The sequence below is a fragment of the Chlorocebus sabaeus genome, chromosome 4, assembly GCF_047675955.1.
Source record: "Chlorocebus sabaeus isolate Y175 chromosome 4, mChlSab1.0.hap1, whole genome shotgun sequence".
Classification (NCBI taxonomy): domain Eukaryota; kingdom Metazoa; phylum Chordata; class Mammalia; order Primates; family Cercopithecidae; genus Chlorocebus; species Chlorocebus sabaeus.
In genome coordinates, this window is record NC_132907.1 from 849,601 (window position 1) to 871,069 (window position 21,469).

The window sequence follows — 21,469 nt, forward strand, 5'->3', positions numbered from 1 at the left end:
TTCCTATTAATGGCATCTCAACAAAATTGTCAGCATGAATATCTTCTTCATGCAGGATCACTTCTGTAACCTAGTTTAGACAGTAAAGCTGTGGTCTCAACTTAGAAGTGTGGGCCTGCTTTTCATGCGCATCTCTTCAGCTACTCAAGTAGTAGACAGTGACATTCCACCCAGGGGTTTTTATGGCAGGCATATCTTACAGGTTTTGAAAGGGGCATATCAGACATCTGCCCCACTTGTCTCCAGAGTTCCTGGCTGTTGTCATTTCCAGACATTCCCGGGTGTCCAGAGCTCCCTTTAGAAAACGGCCTGTTAGGCATTTCAGAATCACCATTTCGTAGACTGTTCCTTATCTGGAGTACCCTGCGCTGAAGCAGAAGAAAGATTTTCTATCTTTGTAAAACTCCCTCCATAAGAAAGCCAGCCTTAGGAGAGACAGCTGGTGGATTCTATTTGAGACAGCCTCAGTAACATAACCTTTTTCTTACGCAAACCTTTTCCTCAGCATAGTCATCTCTGGGGGCTTGCTTGCGTCAACAGGTAAAAAGGGCAACCTTGCTTCCGCAGCCCTCTGAGGAGCGGAGCCATCATAACTTGAGAAATTCAGCAACTCCAAGCAGGAAGCCAATGGAGGTGATAATAGAACAAATTATTTTTTTACACGTCCCTCCCACACATCGAAATACCGAGCTAGAACTTCAGTGCTGGAGCCTGGGTGGGTGTCTTGTTAGTAATCCCTTGGCCCAACCAGCAGCGCCGTGGTCCTTATGGCAGACAGGAAGTCTTTTTAGTCTCTTCCCTTCATCTCGGCAATCTCTTCATTACCCTAAAGTTAGCTGGGCTAATTCCTTACTTGCAAGAAAATTATGTAAAACTATTTTCACAGAGAACATCTCGGTTAAGTCTCAGCCTATGAGTCAGAAAATATAAATCACATTTTACAAATGGGGAGCCAAATGACTTGCCCGAGGACAACTCTATTAAGTAGCAGTTAGAGAATTTGAACCCAGGACTAAGTCCAGCACACTTTTCATTTTAAGGACCCACCATTTTCCTCAAAGTGCAAATGTGGACACCAATTCACAGGTATCAAATCTAGTTCAACAGTGAGTGCAAACTACATACTAAGCATTTTTTGTGCAAGTAGTTCAAGTGGCTAAGACCAGGATGGCTTCATATCCTTGTGCTGAAGAGGCAGCCAAACGTCAATCTGAAGGCAAAAGGGAGTTTTGTATGAGACAGAATTTCTAAATATGCCAGACCAAACACAATGGACCTGATGATTAATGGGCCAGCATGATTCACAGTGATTTTTGAAACTTTGTTTTTTATAGACAGCATTTCGTTTGGGAATCTCAGAAAAGAAAATATTCATAGTGGGAGTACTTCATCCCCAGAAAAGGCATCTTGCTGCCAGAATTATAGAGGAGTTGCATATAGAGGAGAGTGAACTGAAATATCAGCAGATGGCAAACATCCGCCTGTGGTATAGAGGAGAAAGTAGGCAATCGAATCAGCTGAGTTTCCTGGTCATAGCAGATGCAGCCTTTGGTACAGTGAACCCCCAAGACAGGCTCACACTCCTCACGTGTTCTCCCTGTCTTTCTCTCCTTCCTGACGTCATCCAGACGAGCGCTGACCTGCACAATGACTGCACGGAGACGCACACGGGCACCTCTGCCTCTGCACCTCTGGCTGCTGGCATCTTCGCTTTGGCCCTGGAAGCAAAGTAAGGCCTGGAAAGCTTCTAATCACCTTTACAAATGCTGATTCTCCTTTTTAATAACACTTTTTTTTTTCCTGAATACATGGTTACAGCAGAAATTTTGGAATACTGCAAATAAAGACAAGCTCTTTCCTGCCACTTTGAGGTCACTAACCATAATTAACATCTCAATGTAGATTTAACACACACACATCTTACAAAATTGGGATCTTAATATAGACATTATCTTGTAATCTGTTTTTAAAACCCATTCTACAATATATTAAATGTACTTTCTCCTAAGTCAATATTCTTTGACCTTTAAAACTTATGCTGTCCTTCAAATCTTCTTCCCACTCAGCTACAATGCCTTTTGTTTATTCTCTTCCAGCAGGATTTTGTTTAAATAGTTTCCAGTGGGCAGTATTACGAACAAGTTTAAAAACTCCTTTCTTTGAATATATAAGCCTAGTCCTGGAGCTGATTTAACCACATCAGGAGACATGAGATTTAAAGGCAGGATTTTTAGGTTTTCATAGTGCTCCATTGTATAAACGTAAATTTTGTGAAAGTCATCTAATCATGCTGAAACACCATTGTCAGTAAATATTAGTTGTCATCTCTGATAATTTCCTCAGGATAAACACTCAGAATTGGAATTTCTGGGTCAAAGGGCAAGCATGTTTTAATGATTTTGATACATATTGACAAGATGCTGCCTTGAAAGACTGTACCATTTTATATTCCCTCCAGGAATATATGTGTGAAAGTGCCAGTTTCCAAAACCCTTGTTAAAACTACTTTTATTATCTTTTAAAATATTTGCTATTTTGATAGGCGAAAACAGTATCTCATTTTAATATGCTTGTATTTAATTACTAATGAAGCTCAATATTTCATACCCTTCAGCTCTTTGTCTTCTGGGGTTGCTTCTTTATGGCCTTCGTTTTGTTTTATGGCCTTCGTTCACAAAAGTTAGATGCTTTATAAGTTTGACATTTACCTTTTAATTTGTTTCTGTGTAATTTTTAATGAAATGTAGTTAATATGTATGTAGTTATGTTTGTCAGTCTGTTTCTTCAGGGCTTCTTCCTTTGCTTTTATGCTCAGAAAAAGTTTCACAACCCCAAATTAGATAAACATTTATTTATATGTCTTTTATTATGGTTTCTTTACCATATTTAAATTCTAAATCCTTCTGGAATTTATTTTAGTGTATGATGTTAAAAAAAGATTTAACTTTTTTTTTCTCATAATTACCCAATAGTCCGATACTTAACACAAAGGAAAAAATTGAACTGTCTCACACTGCACATCACAGCTTTTTATGTGTCCTCATTCCTGCTTTCTGATGCGTGGTGACAGTGAATCTTGAAATGTCAAGTCAGGTGCTATGGTTGCGTATTAGAAGTGATTAAACTTGTAAATTACTATTATCCTTCCTAATAAGGAGATTATCCTAGAATAAATTATATATTCTCTAGAGAGAGAACAAAGCAGTGTCCTTATGTCATGTTCAGTAGACTCAGTTCGTAATAACAGAAGGGAGGAACATCTTGGCCTTTGCCACGACTGGCAAGGCCCTGAGGTTGTTGAGTCTTTGTCCAGGAGAGTCTGTTTATCTCTTGGATCCCTGGGGCTTCCTATGGAGGTGGGGTATATTCCTGGGTATTTCGGCTATGAGATGGCCACAGTGGCTAAGTAAGAGAAGTCTAGCAAGGCTTTTACCAAGAGTCCATCTACCTGGAGGGGCTGGCAAGATGTTTGGTAAGGGAAGAAGTACATTCAGGTGCTCAATTAGAAATAGATATTGGGCTTTCCAGGAAAGCTATGTTCAGAATCTAAGTTCACTTTTAATAGGAAGTGATGGACAAAAGCCAAAAATCTATTAACGCAAGCTGAGATTGGAATCAGCAGATCCAAATTAACTTTGATAAATAATTGTCCAAGCAGTGAAAATTGCAAGGAATACCTGGCTTCGAGTTCTAGCTCTACCACTAGCTATGTGGCCTTAGGCAAGTTAATTTACTTGTGGGGTTCAGTCTTTCCATCTATAAAATGAAGGGGTCAAACCAGACCACTTTTTACAAACTTCTAATTTCCTAAGATTCTCAGAATTGAGATTGAAAATGTCAGCCTGTATAGGTAATCCAACGTGAATTGTTGGGGTGTGATGAGGGTTCTGGACTGGAAGAAAATAGGGTCCTGTGGATTATAGGATCCTGTGCAACAGACTTATTATATTTAAGATTTCAAAATATAGACTACAATCCCTGGGAGCTGTTAAAAGAAAGCAATCTTAAAATTTTACGTCTAGAGCCTTTTTTCTCTGTCCAACACCTGTCAGATGTATGTAAATATAACTAGCCATGCCTGGCCTATCCTTGTATAGTGACCAATATAGTAGAAATATCCATCTGCTGAACAGATGTAATGTCAATTTAATGTAAGAGCTGAAGCTATAAAAGTGCAATCCTTGGTTTCTAAAACCTCAAGTCTTCTTTTTCTGTATAGTAGAAAATGATCCCATACAGAAAATAATCCTTCCCTTTCTTTTTCTTTTGGAGACAGAGTCTCACTCCGTCACCCAGGCTGGAGTGCAGTGGCGTGATCTCGGCTCACTGCAACCTCCACCCCTCAGTTTCAAGAAATTCTCATGCCTCAGCCTCCCAAGTAGCTGGGTTTACAGGCATGTGCCACCACGCCTGGCTAATTTGATCCTTCTTTTTTCTATATAGGAGAAAATGATCTAGGAATGATATAGCCTCATTAATCTCAGTCTCTGATGGACAGTCTCTAAAGCAGGGGTTTCATTTCTGTGAAACACTCAGATGGGTTCCAAGGGGTCCATGAATCTCTTTGCAACTAAATGCAGAATTGCTTATAAATGTGTATATGCCATATTTCTGGGGAATGGCTTATAGGTTTCACCAGATCCTCGGTGTTCATGATTTGAGAGATATTAAGAGTCTATGATCTCCCAGGTGCATATCATAAGAATTTAATTCCCTTCATTTTGATTCAATTCATCAGTAAGATAGATATGACTGATCTATCTTAACATTTATATCCTTACTGCCAAGGTACATAGAGATTATTAAGATTTCTGTTCTCAATTGAACATTTTTTTGAACTCTCTTCAATTGTCTATACCGAAGCTGAATGCCAGAATTTCTAGACATGTGACCAAGCTTTATCCCAAGGCACTCAAGAATGAGAAAATCATTTAATCATGTGCCATCCCATAGGAACAACTATGGAGACTGAAAAGCCCTTGCCTAAACTTATCAAAAATAATGGCATCCAATATTAATTAGGTTCTTACTATAGACCAGACACAGCTGGCCTCTTTGTATACAGTATTAATTATAACCCTTACAACATTCTTATGACATAGAAATTACTAATTTCACCTATAAATGGAAAAAAATAAGGTTTAGAGAGGTTGAGATATATAACCAAGATCCCACAAAGAAATTCAAACTCAAGTCTCTCTGATTGCAAAGCCTGTGCTATCAGCAACCACACCTTGTAACCTCCCACAGCCCTGGGAGGGAGAGGCAATGTTGAATGGCAGCCTATCATCCCCTCAAAGAAAGGAGGGTTCAGAAGATTGAGGCTGATAAATGAATACGCATTTATGAGTTTCTCATAAGTTTTCTGTCACAAGCAGACTACTCAATATGCTGTGTTCAATGTCATATAGCCAGAGTGCTGGGGAATGGGAGGAGAAAAGGAAAGGAGAAGGCATGGTTGCTGGCTGAAATATGCACAAAGAAATACTTTCCTTCCCAAAGCAATGTTTCTCAAGCACCAGCACACAGAATCACTGCCTGGGGAGTTTATTCAACATGCAGGTTCCCAGGTCCTTTTGCTGGCAACTATTCAGAACTTGTATCTGCCTAGAAGTTTCTGGTATGCAACCTAGGAATTCCTTTTTTAACAAATCTCCCAGGCACTTTTTAATGCTAGTAATACTTTAACCAAGTTTTGAGAAACAAATGCTATAAAGAGTTACTTTTACCACTATGTTTTCCTACAACCTCGTCCACCTGTGTTTGTGTAGAAACCCATTAGGGTAGTTAGTAGGCGCATCTTGGAGATAAATATACTAAGAAAGAAAGGAATTATTTGTGTAAATGTTTGTGGCACTATTATTATTATGTAGTGAGTGTACCTAAGAAAGCTGGTAGAAAATGGCCTCAGCCTCTTGAGGAGAGATCAAAAGAACCAGAATAATTTTTAATAGGTGAGGAAAATTCTGAAGTGAACCATTGAATCCCTTCACACCTTTGGAAATATTAAATGAACAAATGAGCCAAACTTCTGGTTTTATTAAAGCCTGGAGAAAGAGAAATGGACTTTCAATGCTATGTGAAACCTTTGGGAAAAAAATCACAACAAAAAATTCTTGACTTAGTGGGTTGTGAAATGTTAGAAAGTCCAAGTTAGAAAATTTTTTAGATCTGGGTTAATTTAGGTATGATTAGAGATTGAACCAGATAGCTCTTACGACTTTTCACTCTGGAATTTTGTTTCCAAATTACATTATCTCCATCTCTTCTAATGAGAAGGAATGCTTTTATTTTCTGTAAACATATCTTTGATTAGCAATTCAATGCAGTGTTTAAAAATTTAATTATTGTGGATGTCATTGAGCACAAATTAACAAGGGAAGGCTGTCAGGAATGAGTTGCACTGTTGTTAGCAGCTCCTTTCCATTCATGAAATACAAGCACATGAATGAAGAATAACTTTATTAGAAAAATAGGATTTTCTAATTGCATGACAATGAAGCTCCTTAATATTTTGCAAAGACTAGATAAAGGAAAATTTTAAAACAATAAAACCTGCAACTACATATAAAATAAATGCTCAGCTACAGAACTCTAGGACGTGTGTGCTATATGTGATAATCGTGATTATCAGCACCTTGTCTTAAGCCTCCTCAATATGCTTCCTCCTTCCTGCCGCCACACATGCACCTGCACACACTGATGATCCAAATGGAAAACTGTTGTGTTGCCCATTGACTGCCTTGATAAGAGGTTTTACCTAAAACTCCTTTTAAAAGACTGGAAGGAAGCAAGCATTTCAATAAAATGCCCTATTCTATTAACAAGTGTACCAGATGATTATAAGGCAAGCATTCTGGGACTCACTGAGGATCCTTAAAACTGGTGTCCTTCCAAGGCCTCTGTCAGTCACTCTCTGGGGTAAAGTGGTATGTCTGTCGGGAGCTCAGCTCAGGTGAGCTGAGCTGTCAGGTATGGAGTAGCCTATTAATGCAACAAGCCAAAAATGAAAGCATTGAGCCTTTAGTCACTTACTGCTGTGATATAAGCAAGAGTGTGAAACCGGAGAAAACACTGACTCGCCCTGTTCCTGGCATACTGGTTGAGTGGCTCAGCATGGACATGAGGGTCATCTCACTGTTGAGGGAGTCCTGAACAAAAGGCTCTGGCAATTTTATGGACTCTGAGATATGAACCAGAGAGGGACCAAGAGAGTACAGGAGTGGAGAAGCACCAGGCACTGAGTCCGAGTGAAGAAAGTGTCTGGATGTTTCCCCTCCTCTCTCCACGAAGACGCCTGACGGAGGGACCTAGAAAGACTCTCACCAGCTAGGAATATCAATATGGAAAGAACATGAGGGGCCAGGGGGCCTGTGGCCTTCATGGAAACTCCTCTCAGAGGCTGTGAGCCACCAGCTGTGCACTGTGTCTATGTGGGGAGGGCAGCTTCCCCGTGTGTCGTGCCAGGTAAAACCTTTGAAATCACCTATGGTCAGGCCTGAAAAATCACACACAATTTTTAACTAGCAGCCAGACTCTTCGGTGTTTAGGAATGTCCACTGCCTCTTTCTTGTCACAGGGGATTACTGAGCCAGTACATGATGGGCTCTGGGGAGAAGGCAGCAAAGTGAGCCAGACTTCCCTGATGATTGTTTTCCAACCAAGTGCTGAGACAGGAGCCTTGAGGAGTAAAAACTGGGGCATCTACTTATTACATAACGCTTGATTGGCTTCAGGGAACAATACAGGTCTCAAAGTCAAGGAAAAGTTTCAGAATCCGACTGATGACTGGGAGCAATATGTTTTAAAATTATATTTGGGGCTAGTTAGCACTTAGGCATGTTCGGTCTCTGAACCAACCATATCTTCTTAGCATATACCCTGTGCCCAGCATTCTTCTGGGTGTTACACATCACAGAACAAGATAGATAAAGATTTCACCACTTCTCATGGTTAAATTAGAACCAGGGAGACAGACAGTAATGAAACACAATACAAATGAGTTTCCAGCATGTTAGAAGCCTATAACTGCAATGGAAGGAGAACATGCACATATAGCAGAATAAGAGAGCTTGGGAGCATGTAGGAGAGTGGAAATTTTAAATACGTTGATCAAGGAAGGCCTCCTCATAGTATAATAGATCCAACAATCCCTTATATCTCTGATTTATCTTTAGTGTTCTCAATTAATCTTACTAAGACTTATGATTTTACTATTTCCTTGCTCAAAAATTCTCCCTGATTCCCATTACCCAAAGGATAAAGTATAAGCTCCCTTTCTGGCATGCAAAGTTCTCATCGCTCTGGCTCAGTACTCCTCACTGCCTCTCCCCTGCCCCAGCAAACCAGGCTGTCATCTGGCCACACCTGTACTGTCCCATTTTGGTGCCTTTGCTCTAGTGGCCTTCTTCTCTATCTCCACTTCTCAACACTCTACCCGCTGTCAAAGTCCACCTCAAATATTTCTCCCCCACAAAGTTTTGCTAGATCTTTCTATTCCATGGAAATTCTTTCTACTGTATACTCCCGCAATGCATTAAGCCATGGATATAGCTCACCAGACAGAATTATAAAAAGACTTAATTATTTTTACTGAATTGTAAACTTCTTAAAGACAAGAACCACATCCTTGAATATCCCCACAGTATTAGCACAGTGCCTTGCAAGAGTGAGCGCAAATAGCTAAGAGTCTCTTGACACTTTTGATAAGAAAAGGGCAATACATGTTTGCAGCAGGTAGCCAGTCTTTGTCTTTAACATCTCACTCTTCCTAAGAAGGAAGTCAAGGCCTCATCTGTGGGTTCATAATGTTGAAAGTGCTAAGGCTTTTAATGGACAGAATGAGGCTGGAGGGCATAAAGAAAGTGTTACCATTATAAAATGTTTGCTCAGTTAAATGGAAGTAATTAGAAATTAAGGACAAAGTTTTATACTTCTATATTGCTGAGGACTGAATTTTACTCATAGTAAAAGCTTATATGCTATGGAGAGAAGTCATAACTTACATGTTACAGGGAGAAGTTTTCAGCACTGTATTTTGTATTCTGAATGAGAAGATATATGAACAGTAATAGACTCTAGAATAATATAACTACAATAGCAAAATGCACTTCATGATCCCTGAATGGAGATGCTTATTGTTAGCACTTGCTTTTGCAAGGAAACTTCATTTTTCTCTGAAAGACACTTTGGGTCACTTCCCCTCCAGCCCAAATCTCACCTGGCGAGATATGCAGCACCTGGTTGTCTGGACCTCTGAGTATGACCCGCTGGCCAATAACCCTGGATGGAAAAAGAATGGAGCAGGCTTGATGGTGAATAGTCGATTTGGATTTGGCTTGCTAAATGCCAAAGCTCTGGTGGATTTAGCTGATCCCAGGACGTGGAGGAGTGTGCCTGAGAAGAAAGAGTGTGTTGTAAAGGACAATGACTTTGAGCCCAGGTAAGTGTCCCCTGGAATTTTAAACACATGTGTGCTCGTGGCACAATTTCTGTGTTTGCCATTCTGCCTATTTTTTTTTTTTTTTTTTGTACCTACCCTTCTGAAGTAGATGGAGGTGGAGTTTTCTAGTGTTCTCTGTGGGTCTCCATGGGGATTCACTGAGAGACCAAAGCTCTAGAAACCATGTTAACACATTTGCATATTCCTCTTGTAGTCCACCTACCACACAGCACCCAGTCTAAGATGCATCATTGTTTCATTGTCAATTAAACTGTGATCAACCAACCATCAGCTTTAAGATTCATTCTAAATTCAATGTTTAACTATTTTTTAAAATGCATCTGAGGGTTGATGAAATGCAGTACTTGCCAACCAGTTTTACCCAAAATCTGCTTGCAAAATCACCTTGCTTCATGCCACAGTACTGTGTGATTCATGGATTTTCTTCCATGAAAGATTCTTTATCACACACTTACATAGACTCCCTCTGGCACACCGCATCTTGTCACAGAAGAAATTTCTGCTGTGACTGTTTTGTAATTTCTATCAAGGCAATCAAAATAATACTGAAGACCCGCTCACACAAAATGTCCAAGGATGGGAGGCTTGGGGCATACTTCAGAAAGCTTTCTAGATAAAATTTTTTTCTTAAGAGGGTCTCTTTGACGGGTCTGCAATAAATCTGCCTGAATTTGACTCCACAGCAAATAGCATTGTATTTAAGTATTAGTGTCCCTTACCATTTTCTTTGCATTAAAATTCATGTATACCTAATTCTGAATTGGGTTCTACACATCACAGGGAATGACAAAAAGCTTAGTTGATCTAGTCAAGATTGATGTGTACAGATATGCATAAAATGCAAGGAAGTTTGGATATACTTTATTCAATGCTCATTCTTTAATGTATTTAGAGCCCTGAAAGCTAATGGAGAAGTTATCATTGAAATTCCAACAAAAGCTTGTGAAGGACAAGAAAATGCCATCAAGTCCCTGGAGCATGTGCAATTTGAAGCAACAATTGAATATTCCCGAAGAGGAGACCTTCATGTCACACTTACTTCTGCTGCTGGTAAATTAAAAGAAAAATGTTCTAAGCCATTTAAATTTTTAAGTGTAAGTTGAATAATTCAAACAACTGATTGCTTTTGTTTGTTCTTAGAACAAAGTCTCCTAATAGATATTTTCAGGTCTTAAAAAACATGCTTATTTTTTCCTTTTTCTTGGTGTTAGATCTCCCTCTGCCCTGCCCATTCCCATTGATCCTTTGATAAGCAGAGAATGAGGCCCATTCAGATAATGCCAATTATTACAGTTTTCTGAAGTCATGCATCTTCAAACTGTGTTTACTTTTCCATTTTACTGACCTATCACTTTTCTCTTAGATAACAAATTAGTGAAAGTTACTCTGATAATTAATCAAACTCACAGATATATCCGAAACATACAAGGAGTCCATTGAAAACTGGGAATTCAGATCCATTAGAGGAGATTCAGAAGATTAACAAATTTACCATAGTAACATGAATAAGGCCATTTTATATGCTATACGAACGCTTGCTTTTTCCTGCAAGGGCACTAATTCAGATAAGACAGTGGATGGGAAAGGACTCATGAACCATAAGCCATAATCTAACTAGGAGGAGCAGTCCCAATACTCCTTTATGTTTTAGTAGGACTCAACTGACTAAATTTGGTTTCTGTGGGTGATATGTGAGGAAAGATGAGCTATCTCTATGATCTTCCTCCTGAATGTTAACTGCTAGAGGTTTGGAATAGGCTCTGTTAATTTTGAAGTTATGCTTTCTAGATGTATTGGAATTAACCTGAAATATTGGTGGTATACTTTTTAAATTGATAGACCTACAGTTATTTAACCCTTCCACATAAAACTATTATTAATTGATCTAGAGAGGGCTTGGACTTGAAAATGTACAGGTAATCTTGTGTTTTAATATAAGAGATTGTTAAATTAATTTATCTTTAAGGAATTAATTAATATATTAATTAAATAATTATGATGATTAATGATTATATAATTAATTAAATAATAATTTTTATGTCTAAATCATTGTGGAGTCAGGCACCTACTAAATTTTCAAGATTTCCTCTCACACTTCAGAAATGATAGTTTCATTAAAATATTTTTAGACTTTTTACTCTCTTCTTTAATTCAACGTGTAAATGTAGTTTGCTGAGTTTTCCTTATTTAAATAAACCTTAGTCAACGTATTCATTCATTCATTATTTTTCCACAATATTTATTGAGGCAAATTATATTATTCATTATTATATATGCCAGGCAATGTGCAAAGTACTATAAATAAAAACATCATATTTTTTCCTTGTGAGTGTCTCTATCCTGGTCTTATACTGAAAGAAAAGTAGGAGAACTCATCTTTTTCAGCTTTTATTTTCAGTTATCAGATGCTAGAGTGTATCCTACTGTCAGAACTATTAGGACATTCATTAAACTTGTATTTGTTTCGTAGGAACTAGCACTGTGCTGTTGGCTGAAAGAGAACGGGATACATCTCCTAATGGCTTTAAGAATTGGGACTTCATGTCTGTTCACACATGGGGAGAGAACCCTATAGGTACTTGGACTTTGCGAATTACAGATATGGTAAGTGTGAATGAGAGGATGAAAAAACATAAGCTTACTTTTAAACACTTTGAAGCACTTTTAAGGGTGATTTCATCATTAATTAGGCCCCTGAAGAATTATACCCCTTCTTAGTAGAAGTAAGGGAAAAGTAGATGTTTCAAGCCCTGACTGCTTGGTTATGTAGATAATATTCAAAAAGGAAGATTAGGCACCAGCCATACTATAAGAGGGGAAAAAACACTTATATAAACAATGTGACAGACTGTGGGACAAAGCCAGGGGTTCCCACGTCTGCATGCAGCCAGCCATCTGACCTATTCAGCCAACAAAACCAACCATATTCACAAAGACGCTTAAATGTTCAGACCAGCTTTGGTGTGACATTCTGCCAGGGTCACATCTTAAAGGCACACTTACAATTATTCTGCACTAGCTATTTAGACGTAGCTTAATGTTTGGAGAGATATCTTATTTAATGTGACTTTTTAAAACAATTTTAGTCATGAAACAAACCGAAAAGCATTTCTCATTTCTTTTTCATTCTGTTTACTAACATTCTTTGACATCCTTCTGTAATTTTAACACACAGTCACAAAAATGAAAGGACAGAGCAAAAGTCAGAAAAAAGCCAAATATAGCTTAATTATTTATTTTTGCATCATTTCTCCAACATTCTCTGTAGGTGAGAATATAAATGAATAATGTTTTGGCTCTGAGTTATTCTGAGACAAAGGTGTAATAAATATCAGCAGTGTAGAATTATATGCCTAAATCACTTTTTTTTTTTTTTTTTTTTTTTTTTTTTTTTGAGACGGAGTCTTGCTCTGTCGCCCAGGCTGGAGTGCCATGGTACAATCTCAGCTCACTGCAACTTCCGCCTGCTGAGTTCAAGCGATTCTCCTGCCTCAGCCTCCTGACTAGCTGGAATTATAGGCACCCACCACCATACTTGGCTAATTTTTGTATTTTTACTAGAGATGGGGTTTCACCATGTTGGCCAGGCTGGTCTCAAGCTCCTCACCTCAGGTGATTTACCTGCCTTGGACTCCCAAAGTGCTGGGATTGCAGGAGTGAGTCACCACACCCAGCCTAGATAACTTTTTGAAAAGAAATTATTTAAAGTTCCTGGAGATGTCAATTAAATTAATACAAATTCTATAGTCGTTTGTTACATTTTTTCTCTGAGGATAGCTTTCTCCTAAAGACTGCTAAAATTTTGATTTAGAAATGGAAATTGTAAAATGTCCTGCTCTCATAGAGCAAAAAAAAAATATTCTTAGTATATGGGCCTGTTCTTGAACTTGGCCTCTATTCTTCAACTCAATTTCACCATCAGAAAACCATGAAAATCTATTTACCAATGTGGGATTTATTTCATGTCAAGTCTGCAAAATCTGACCTTACACTTCTAGATTTTTAAAGATATTTTAGATTTTAACACATTATTTATCATTGTTGAACCTCTGAAAATTATGACTATTCCCACAAATATACATTTTTTTGTAACTGAATTTATATACCTCTTTTATTTATTGTATATTTTGTCATTGAACATTATAGACCTCATATACACACACACACACACACTTTAAGTTCTGGGATACATGTGCAGAATGTGCAGGTTTGTTACATAGGTATATGTGTGCCATGGTGGTTTGCTGCACCCATTAACCAGTCATCTACATTAGATATTTCTCCTAATGCTATCCCTCCCTTTGCTCCCCATCCCCTGACAGGCCTCGTTGTGTGATGTTCCCCTCCCTGTGCCCATGTGTTCTCATTGTTCGACTCCCACTTATGAGTGAAAACATGCAGTGTTTGGTTTTCTGTTCCTGTGTTGTTTTGCTGAGAATGATGGTTTCCAGCTTTATCTATGTCCCTGCAAAGGACATGAACTCACTCTTTTTTATAGCTGCATAGAATTCCACGGTGCATATGTGCCACGCAATTTTTAAGGGCTTATTAATGCTGGGGGTTGTTTATAATACTCCATAGAGGCCGAATTTTTCCCCAGTGGAATGTTTCTGTAAGTTGATAATTGGGAAATATAATTATATTTATAGAAGGTACAGTCAGCTTTTCAAGAAAACATCCAATATGGAAAAGAAGATTTACATAGAGAGTTCTGATTTTTAAATTAAATGTTGATTATGAAGCAATCATTTTTTAAATTGTTGAACCTACAAATTGTCAGTTTTTATAGCAAGAGTGAATCCAGTGATTTCTTTCACATGAAATGCACAGAATCTTAAAATTAGATTTTTACAATGAAATCCTTCTTAGCTATTTTGAATGAGTTTGTTTTATATTATCCAAAACACATACTAAATATGGGTATGCTTATTTGTTAGTCTGGAAGAATTCAAAATGAAGGAAGAATTGTGAACTGGAAGCTGATTTTGCATGGGACCTCTTCTCAGCCAGAGCATATGAAGCAGCCTCGTGTGTACACGTCCTACAACACCGTTCAGAATGACAGAAGAGGGGTGGAGAAGATGGTGGATCCAGGGGAGGTCTGTCTGACTCTGTTCTTGGCATGTTCTCTTTTAGACTGGTGTAGACAATGTAGTCAGTGAAGCTGTACCCAACTTCCAAGCAGGAATAAGTCAAACATGGATGGGGAGGAAAAGAAGTGACAGTGGTAAACTATTTTTTTCCATAGGATAAAACTGTATTTTTTTCATTTGATATTTTATCCAGAACTTAGAAATCATAGTTAATGAATTCAAAATTATTAAATTTCCTAACATGAATTTTCCCCACTTATGACAGATATCAAATGGAAAAAAAAAGTTGTCTTTATGCACAATCACTATATCTAACATCTGTATTGCACTTTGTTTTTAAGCATTTTCCACATTGTCTCATTAACTTATAATCCCTATAACCTAGGAAGGATGGACATTCGTGTATCCATTTTGCAGAAAGAAAAACAAGGCTCAAATGGCCAAATCATGTAGGCTTCTTTTTATTAATTCATTAACTGATACTTCTTGGCAACACCAAGGAGAGCAATAGATCACACTTTTTCTCAAAAAATTGCAGAGGATAGCTCAAGTAAGTCGTTCACATTCCTGGGCCTCAGCCTGCTGTGGCTCCTGGCTTCCTTCTCTCGGATGGTGGGAAAACCCCACATTTTCTTTGTCTCTGTATCCCAGCATCTAGCACAGTGCCTCAGGTGTAACAGGTGGGTTTTCAGAATTTTCAGAACGCCCTGCTCTGAATAGGTCCAGCTCTGAGCTGGGTGTTTTGGAAGATACAGAGACAAAGTACATATTCAAGAAACTTATACATGAACTGTGAAGGCCTCAGCTTGAATTCTAGTCCCATCTATATTCTTCAAAGCAGCTTCCCTTCAGGACCTGCGTCCTGAGTACTTTTCTTCACAGTCTTGAAGCAGGTTAACCTTGAGAGTGTTTCTCCCTCTGAGATTCCTTAAGGAACATTAACAGGACCCTTCTGTTCTGTTGTTATAATATTGAAACCCTTCCACAGCAGTTGACCAAGGGTTGCTTCTCTGAGCTCTCAGGCTTCCTGCTCCCCAGCCGAGCACCTCAGTCTTTCCCCTGACCACTTCTTACAACTCAGTGACTAAAAGGGTAGTTTTGAAAGCAGGTGCCTCCAGGAAGGCACACCCATGCTACCGCAACTGGTGGGTGCCTCCTATATGACTTGTTAGGTATTTTGATATCCTCTGCTTCCCAAAATGGATTCTATGACATCAGGCTGACAAGTGAAGAAAACCAGTATGTACTGAGTACTTAACCTATACTCTCTCATCCAGTCTTCAAAACCACCACAAATTGAGGTACTCTTATTCCACCTGACAGGTGAAGTGGAGGGAGATTTAAAAGGTTGCTAAAGGTACCCCAGAGGGTAGGCAAAGGAGGGTTGAAGCCCAAGTCCATCTGGCTCCCAGTCTTGAACTCTCTCCCCTCCCCTCATTGTCTCTCAAGCAGCAGACGGTGGTCTAGGGTTGCACCTAGCTTGCCTGGCCATAAATAATGAACCTTCTTCCCTTTGTGGATGGCATTCTGTGTTTTAGGAGCAGCCCACACAAGAGAACACCCTGGTGTCCAAAAGACCTAGCAGCAGCAGCATAGGGGGCCAGAGGGATGAGTTGGAGGAGGGAGCCCCTTCCGAGGCCATGCTGCGACTCCTACAAAGTGCTTTCAGTAAAAACTCGCCGCCAAAGCAATCACCAAAGAAGTCCCCAAGTGCAAAGCTCAACATCCCTTATGAAAACTTCTATGAAGCCCTGGAAAAGTTGAACAAACCTTCCCAGCTTAAAGACTCTGAAGACAGTCTCTATAATGACTATGTTGATGTTTTTTATAACACTAAACCTTACAAGCACAGAGATGACCGGCTGCTTCAAGCTCTGGTGGACATTCTGAATGAGGAAAATTAAAACAAGTGTGTGGTCCCAATTCGGAAATATTCATGCTTCTTCCTTATCCTGAAATTTTGCCTGTGTCTGAAGTGGTTGTTTTGTCATGAATTCTTATGCTTATAATAACCTTTGTGGTACCTTTTCTTTTTCTCCCTAAACTGTACATGTGAAGGGGATGAGCTCAAGCAGGAAGTTCAACTTCCAGAATTGATCACAGGTATTTCAAAACACATCTTTCCTGTCTGCACAAGTGAAGTGTTTTGTTCTTTCTGGAGTCACAGTTGACAAAAAGCTCTTACACTACATTAGAACACTGCATTAGAACCCATTTCAATTCTCAAAAGAAAAGGCAAAACCTGGGATGTCAATTAATTTGAAAATAATCTGCAAAGAAGGAGAAGGAGACAGAAACTGTTTCTGTTGCTTGTTCCCTGTCTTGTCCATGTGGTTCTTCAAATTTTGATGCCAAGACAGTATTTGGTAAGTCTAATGAAGGAGTTCACTGTAAGACTCATTCCCTAGATCTTTCTATTCCAAACTGTCACTCATTCCTGTAGTCAAAATCTGGTCATGTTGGGCAAAAGCTGGATTATTTAGATCTAGAAACAGACCTTGAAATCTGAATGCTCTGGTCTGAGCAATTTTGGAACATTCTTCTTTGCCTGGTGCACCGTGTCCGTGGTGCCAGAGGCGTCTGTGGACCCAGAGGCGGCTATGACTTGTGCTGCATGCCTGGTCTTTCCTCTTTCTCCTTCTTCTGAAAGTTTTCTATACCTGTCTCCTTTCTCAGCCACAAAATAAATGTTGGGAGAAATGATTTATACCACTTTCCTAGAAAAAATCTTACACTTGGGACTTGGCAAATTCCTAGTCACAATTTTTTCAACAATAACAGGAAACCACTCATCACATGGAGACCTAATGTAATAACAGAAAAATACTTATAATAGGGAGAAACTATGAGAAGTTTTGTTTTTGTTTTTATTTTTTTCCAACTGTGTTCATTAGAACAGGGTGTCCTAGGTCATTGAAACTGAATGTTTATTCCTTGATACTAAAAGATCTCCAATCCTATCACTGATAGTGTCCAAATTCTCATCAAATTGCTCCTAAGCTTCAAATCAGAAGACAGAAACTGGCAGGCTATGGACCTTAAATGTCCCTCAGGTAGATTTTGTTTGGTATGCAGAATGTTTTTAAAATGTGAGTGGTTATTGAAAATACGATGTTTCACATAAAACCTGATTCTCGGACCCATCTTTGCTCATGGCAACAGTTAGCCGGAGCTGAGTAGCAGCTGCCTGATTAGATGAGCTCTGGGTCTCCATGGCATCCTGCTCCATGCTACCTAGAACAGGCACTTGATTCCTTGCTGGGCAGTATCCAATAGGCATTTGATTTTGCCCACTACTACACTAAGCGAATGTGTACAAAGTGTAAATGCATTAGGAAAAAACAAACTACCCGCATCTTCCGTTAGGCAGGCTCTGTACCATAATAATTATGAGTTTGCTTGTGTAATCTCACCTCACCTGGATGCTCACTAATACTAATTCATTTATTACTAACCTTCTAGCTTCCTTCTTTCAATATGCTCACAAAGTCTCCAGTCACCTACAATGCTGGCTTTCTCCCACTGAGTTTGCTGTGTGCAATTCTTCCGTGGAAGTTTGAACTTCATAAGGCCATTCATGGCATTCAACTGCTTCATGAAAAGAACACTAGAGTCTGTCATTTGCTTTGGTTTGAAGTATGGTTGGTAACACAAACTTTCACCTGCTCTTCTACCATTTGAATTTGTGTAGAACAAGGGTGTTTCCAGAGCAATGCCCATAATGCTTAGAGAATGTTCTCCTAAAAGACTTGCAGAATCACTCTGTCCTTGGAAGTTTCATATATTGTTTGATATAAAGTGTTAGATATGATTTCCAATATTGGAGCATATCAAAAAGTATTAAAACCAAAAAGGACCAGAAGATTCTTAGATTGGCCCGGAGAGACCAATAAATGAAAGAGTTAGTATTAAAACTCATCACTTTTCCATTCCCAATCTAGTGCTAGATGTATAAATCTTTCTTTTTGATTCTTCCTAACAAAATATTTTCTGGGTTAAAACCCCAACCAATTCATTGGGTTGTAGCCAAAGGTTCACTCTGAAGAAGCTTTAATATTTAAATAAAATCATATTGACTGTTTCCAACCTGGAGTATAATATTCAGATATAAAACAGTTTTGTCAGTCTTTCTTAGTGCCTGTGTGGATTTTTGTGAAAATGTAAAAGAGAAAACTTATATACTATTTCCCTTGAAATTTTAAACTATATTTTCTTTACAGGTATTTATAATATGCCAATGCTTTTATCAAACAGAATTTTAAAGAGCATAATAAATTATATTAAAGAACCGAAAGTTTTCCTGAGAATAAGAAAGTTTCATCCAATAAAATATTTTTGAAAGGCATGTTCCTCTGTCAATGAAACAAAGTACATGTATGTGTTGTGATATTAAAAGTGACATTCGTCTAATAGCCTAATACAACGTGTAGCTGAGTTTAACATGTGCGGTCTTGGTATTCTTAAGGGAACTTCCACATTATACATTTGATGTATTGACCAGAATATGTAAAATATGCTTATAAATCAGAAAAATAAATGGTTTCTCACTAAGTCAAAAGAAAAAAGCTCATGTTTCCACCACAAACAAGATCTCCCTCTTTTATTGTGTTTCCCAAATGGACTATACAAAAGAAAAACTGAAAGTTTACATTAAGGAGTTAGTTCCTTTTTAGGAAATTGGGCTTTCTAGGAGTCAATTTAAGAATCTACCTGAACAAGGTGTGTTTTATTTTCCTCTCTAGCCCATCCTTCACTTTCTTGGCAACATGCAGAGCTGTATGAATGAGCCTTAATTGGAATGTTGAGAAATGAACAAACTATCTAAACTAAACTAACGGGACTTACTACCTGTAAGAGAAATGATTTCCAACAGTTCACCAAATACAACTTAGTTTACAGGCCAGAGGAAAGCAGCTAAGTGTGAAATTCTTCCCAGAGGTTCTCTCATTAGAACCCTCAAAGCCCTAACTTTTTTTTTTCTACAGAGTCTCACTCTTTTGCCCAGACTAGAGTGCAATGGTATGATGATGGCTCACTGTAGCCTCCACATCCCAGGCTCAAACAATCCTTCCACCTCAGTCTCCCTAGTAACTGGGACTACAGGTGTGCACCGCCACGTCCAGCTAATTTTCGTGTTTTTTGTAGGGACAGGTTTCATCATGTTGCCCAGGCTGGTCTCAAACTTTTGGGCTCAGGTGATCCACCTGCCTCAACCTCCCAAAGTGCTGGGATTACAGGCATCAGCTGCTGTGCCAGGCCCCAGTTCCCAACTTTGATTTCTGAACTTCAGGCCCACGTCTCTCTCTTGCTTCAAACTTCCATTCCCGGAATTTCGACCCACCATCTCAGAATCTGACCTTTCTCCCCTTGGGGACTGGTTTTTCCCCAGAATCCATTCATTTGTCCTAAGTCATAACCATTCAGTCAAACTAGAATGATCTTTCAGAAATTCCAGAAGGACTTCTTTCCATCAGGATTGATTGAAGATATATCTCTATTTTCATTTCATTGATTAATCGATTGATTGATTGTATATATTTAAGGTGTACAATGTGATGTTGTGATATATAAACACATAGTGAAAGGATGATTACAGTCAAGCGAATTAACATATCCATTCTCTCAGTTAACTTTTTTCTTTTGTGGTAAAAGCACCTAAACGCTAAGAAAACTCTTTAAGCAAATTTCCAGTATGTAATACATTTTTTATTAACTATAGTCCTCATGCTGTACATCACATCTCTAGACTTTTATCCTACATAACTACAACATTATACTATTTCACCTATATCTCCCCATTTCCCCCTACCTCTCCCACCCCACTGCAACCACCATTCTACTCTATGTTTCTATCTATTTGACTTTTTAAAAATTCCACATATAAGTGACATTATGCAGCATTTTTCTTTCTGTGTCTGGCTTATTTCTCTTAGCATAATATATTCTAGGTTCATCCATTTATTGCAAGTGGCAAGATCTCCTTTTAGAGGCTGAATTTCATATACGTGTGTGTGTGTATATATACACACACACATATATGTATACGTATATATGTATATGTATATACGTATACATATAGATACAGAAATATATGTGTGTATATATGTATATGCATATATATATCTGTGTATATATGTGTATATATGTGTATACATATATATACACAGAAATATATATATACACAGAAATAGTCATGTGTGTGTGTGTGTTTGTGTGTATATAAAACAATTTCCATAGATGGTCTCTACTTTCTTTTCAATGTCCATCTGGTAACTGTTGGATTAACCATGCACATGCTGTGAGTACAAACACAAATACATGCACGTGTACAAAGGATACACATTAATTCTTAAATACAAGTTTAAACTCATGAGGAGGAAGAGAAATGCTTTCCAACTGCCTTGTAATTTGCAAGGCTATAGTATTCATATAAATGATTGTTTGAATTATCCACTCTGTTCCCTCCGTGCCCGTTGACAGAGTATACTTTCCTGGACCACTGATGTTGACCATGCAATCTACTTTGGCCAATGGAATGTTAATGAATGTGAAGCAAGCAGAAGCCTCAAATGTGCTTGCACAGTTTGGCTTGGCTCTTGCTTTTCAGTGACCAGCGCTGTGAGGAGAGTGTGCCCCAGGAGCTACTGCCCCGTAAGCCTGGTTTCCAGAACAGATGTATATGAACCAGATGCAAATCAAAACCACATTCTGGAACCAAGCCCAGCCAACTCATAGCACGAGGCAGAGCCATCCTGAGGAGAACAGTCTAACCAGCCTGTATGTTGCTGTATGTACATATTTTATAAGCATTACTCTATCATTAATGTGTCAGTAAAAGGAGGTGACTGGAATCATTATGTGTCCTTCATTCTCATGGCATGTGCCAGGGAGGCAGAGACCACTTTCCTGGTTT

General features: G+C 38.6%; 1 protein-coding gene and 1 long non-coding RNA gene across 3 annotated transcripts in view; one reads left to right on the forward strand and one right to left on the reverse strand.

Moving 5' to 3' along the window:
- PCSK1 (proprotein convertase subtilisin/kexin type 1) overlaps positions 1 to 17,789 on the forward strand; it is a 41,209-nt gene extending 23,420 nt beyond the window's left edge. For both annotated transcript variants that reach the window (XM_007979038.3, XM_073014568.1), the window contains exons 9-14: positions 1,629 to 1,729; positions 9,209 to 9,442; positions 10,356 to 10,513; positions 11,934 to 12,067; positions 14,401 to 14,562; positions 16,095 to 17,789. In XM_007979038.3, the coding sequence (XP_007977229.2) occupies positions 1,629 to 1,729; positions 9,209 to 9,442; positions 10,356 to 10,513; positions 11,934 to 12,067; positions 14,401 to 14,562; positions 16,095 to 16,460 (1,155 nt within the window). In that variant the 3' untranslated portion in view covers positions 16,461 to 17,789. The remainder of the gene's footprint in view (positions 1 to 1,628; positions 1,730 to 9,208; positions 9,443 to 10,355; positions 10,514 to 11,933; positions 12,068 to 14,400; positions 14,563 to 16,094) is intronic.
- Positions 1 to 21,469, reverse strand: part of LOC119618331 (uncharacterized) — a 98,727-nt gene that overhangs the window by 48,461 nt on the left and 28,797 nt on the right. The gene's annotated exons all lie outside the window — the stretch shown is intronic.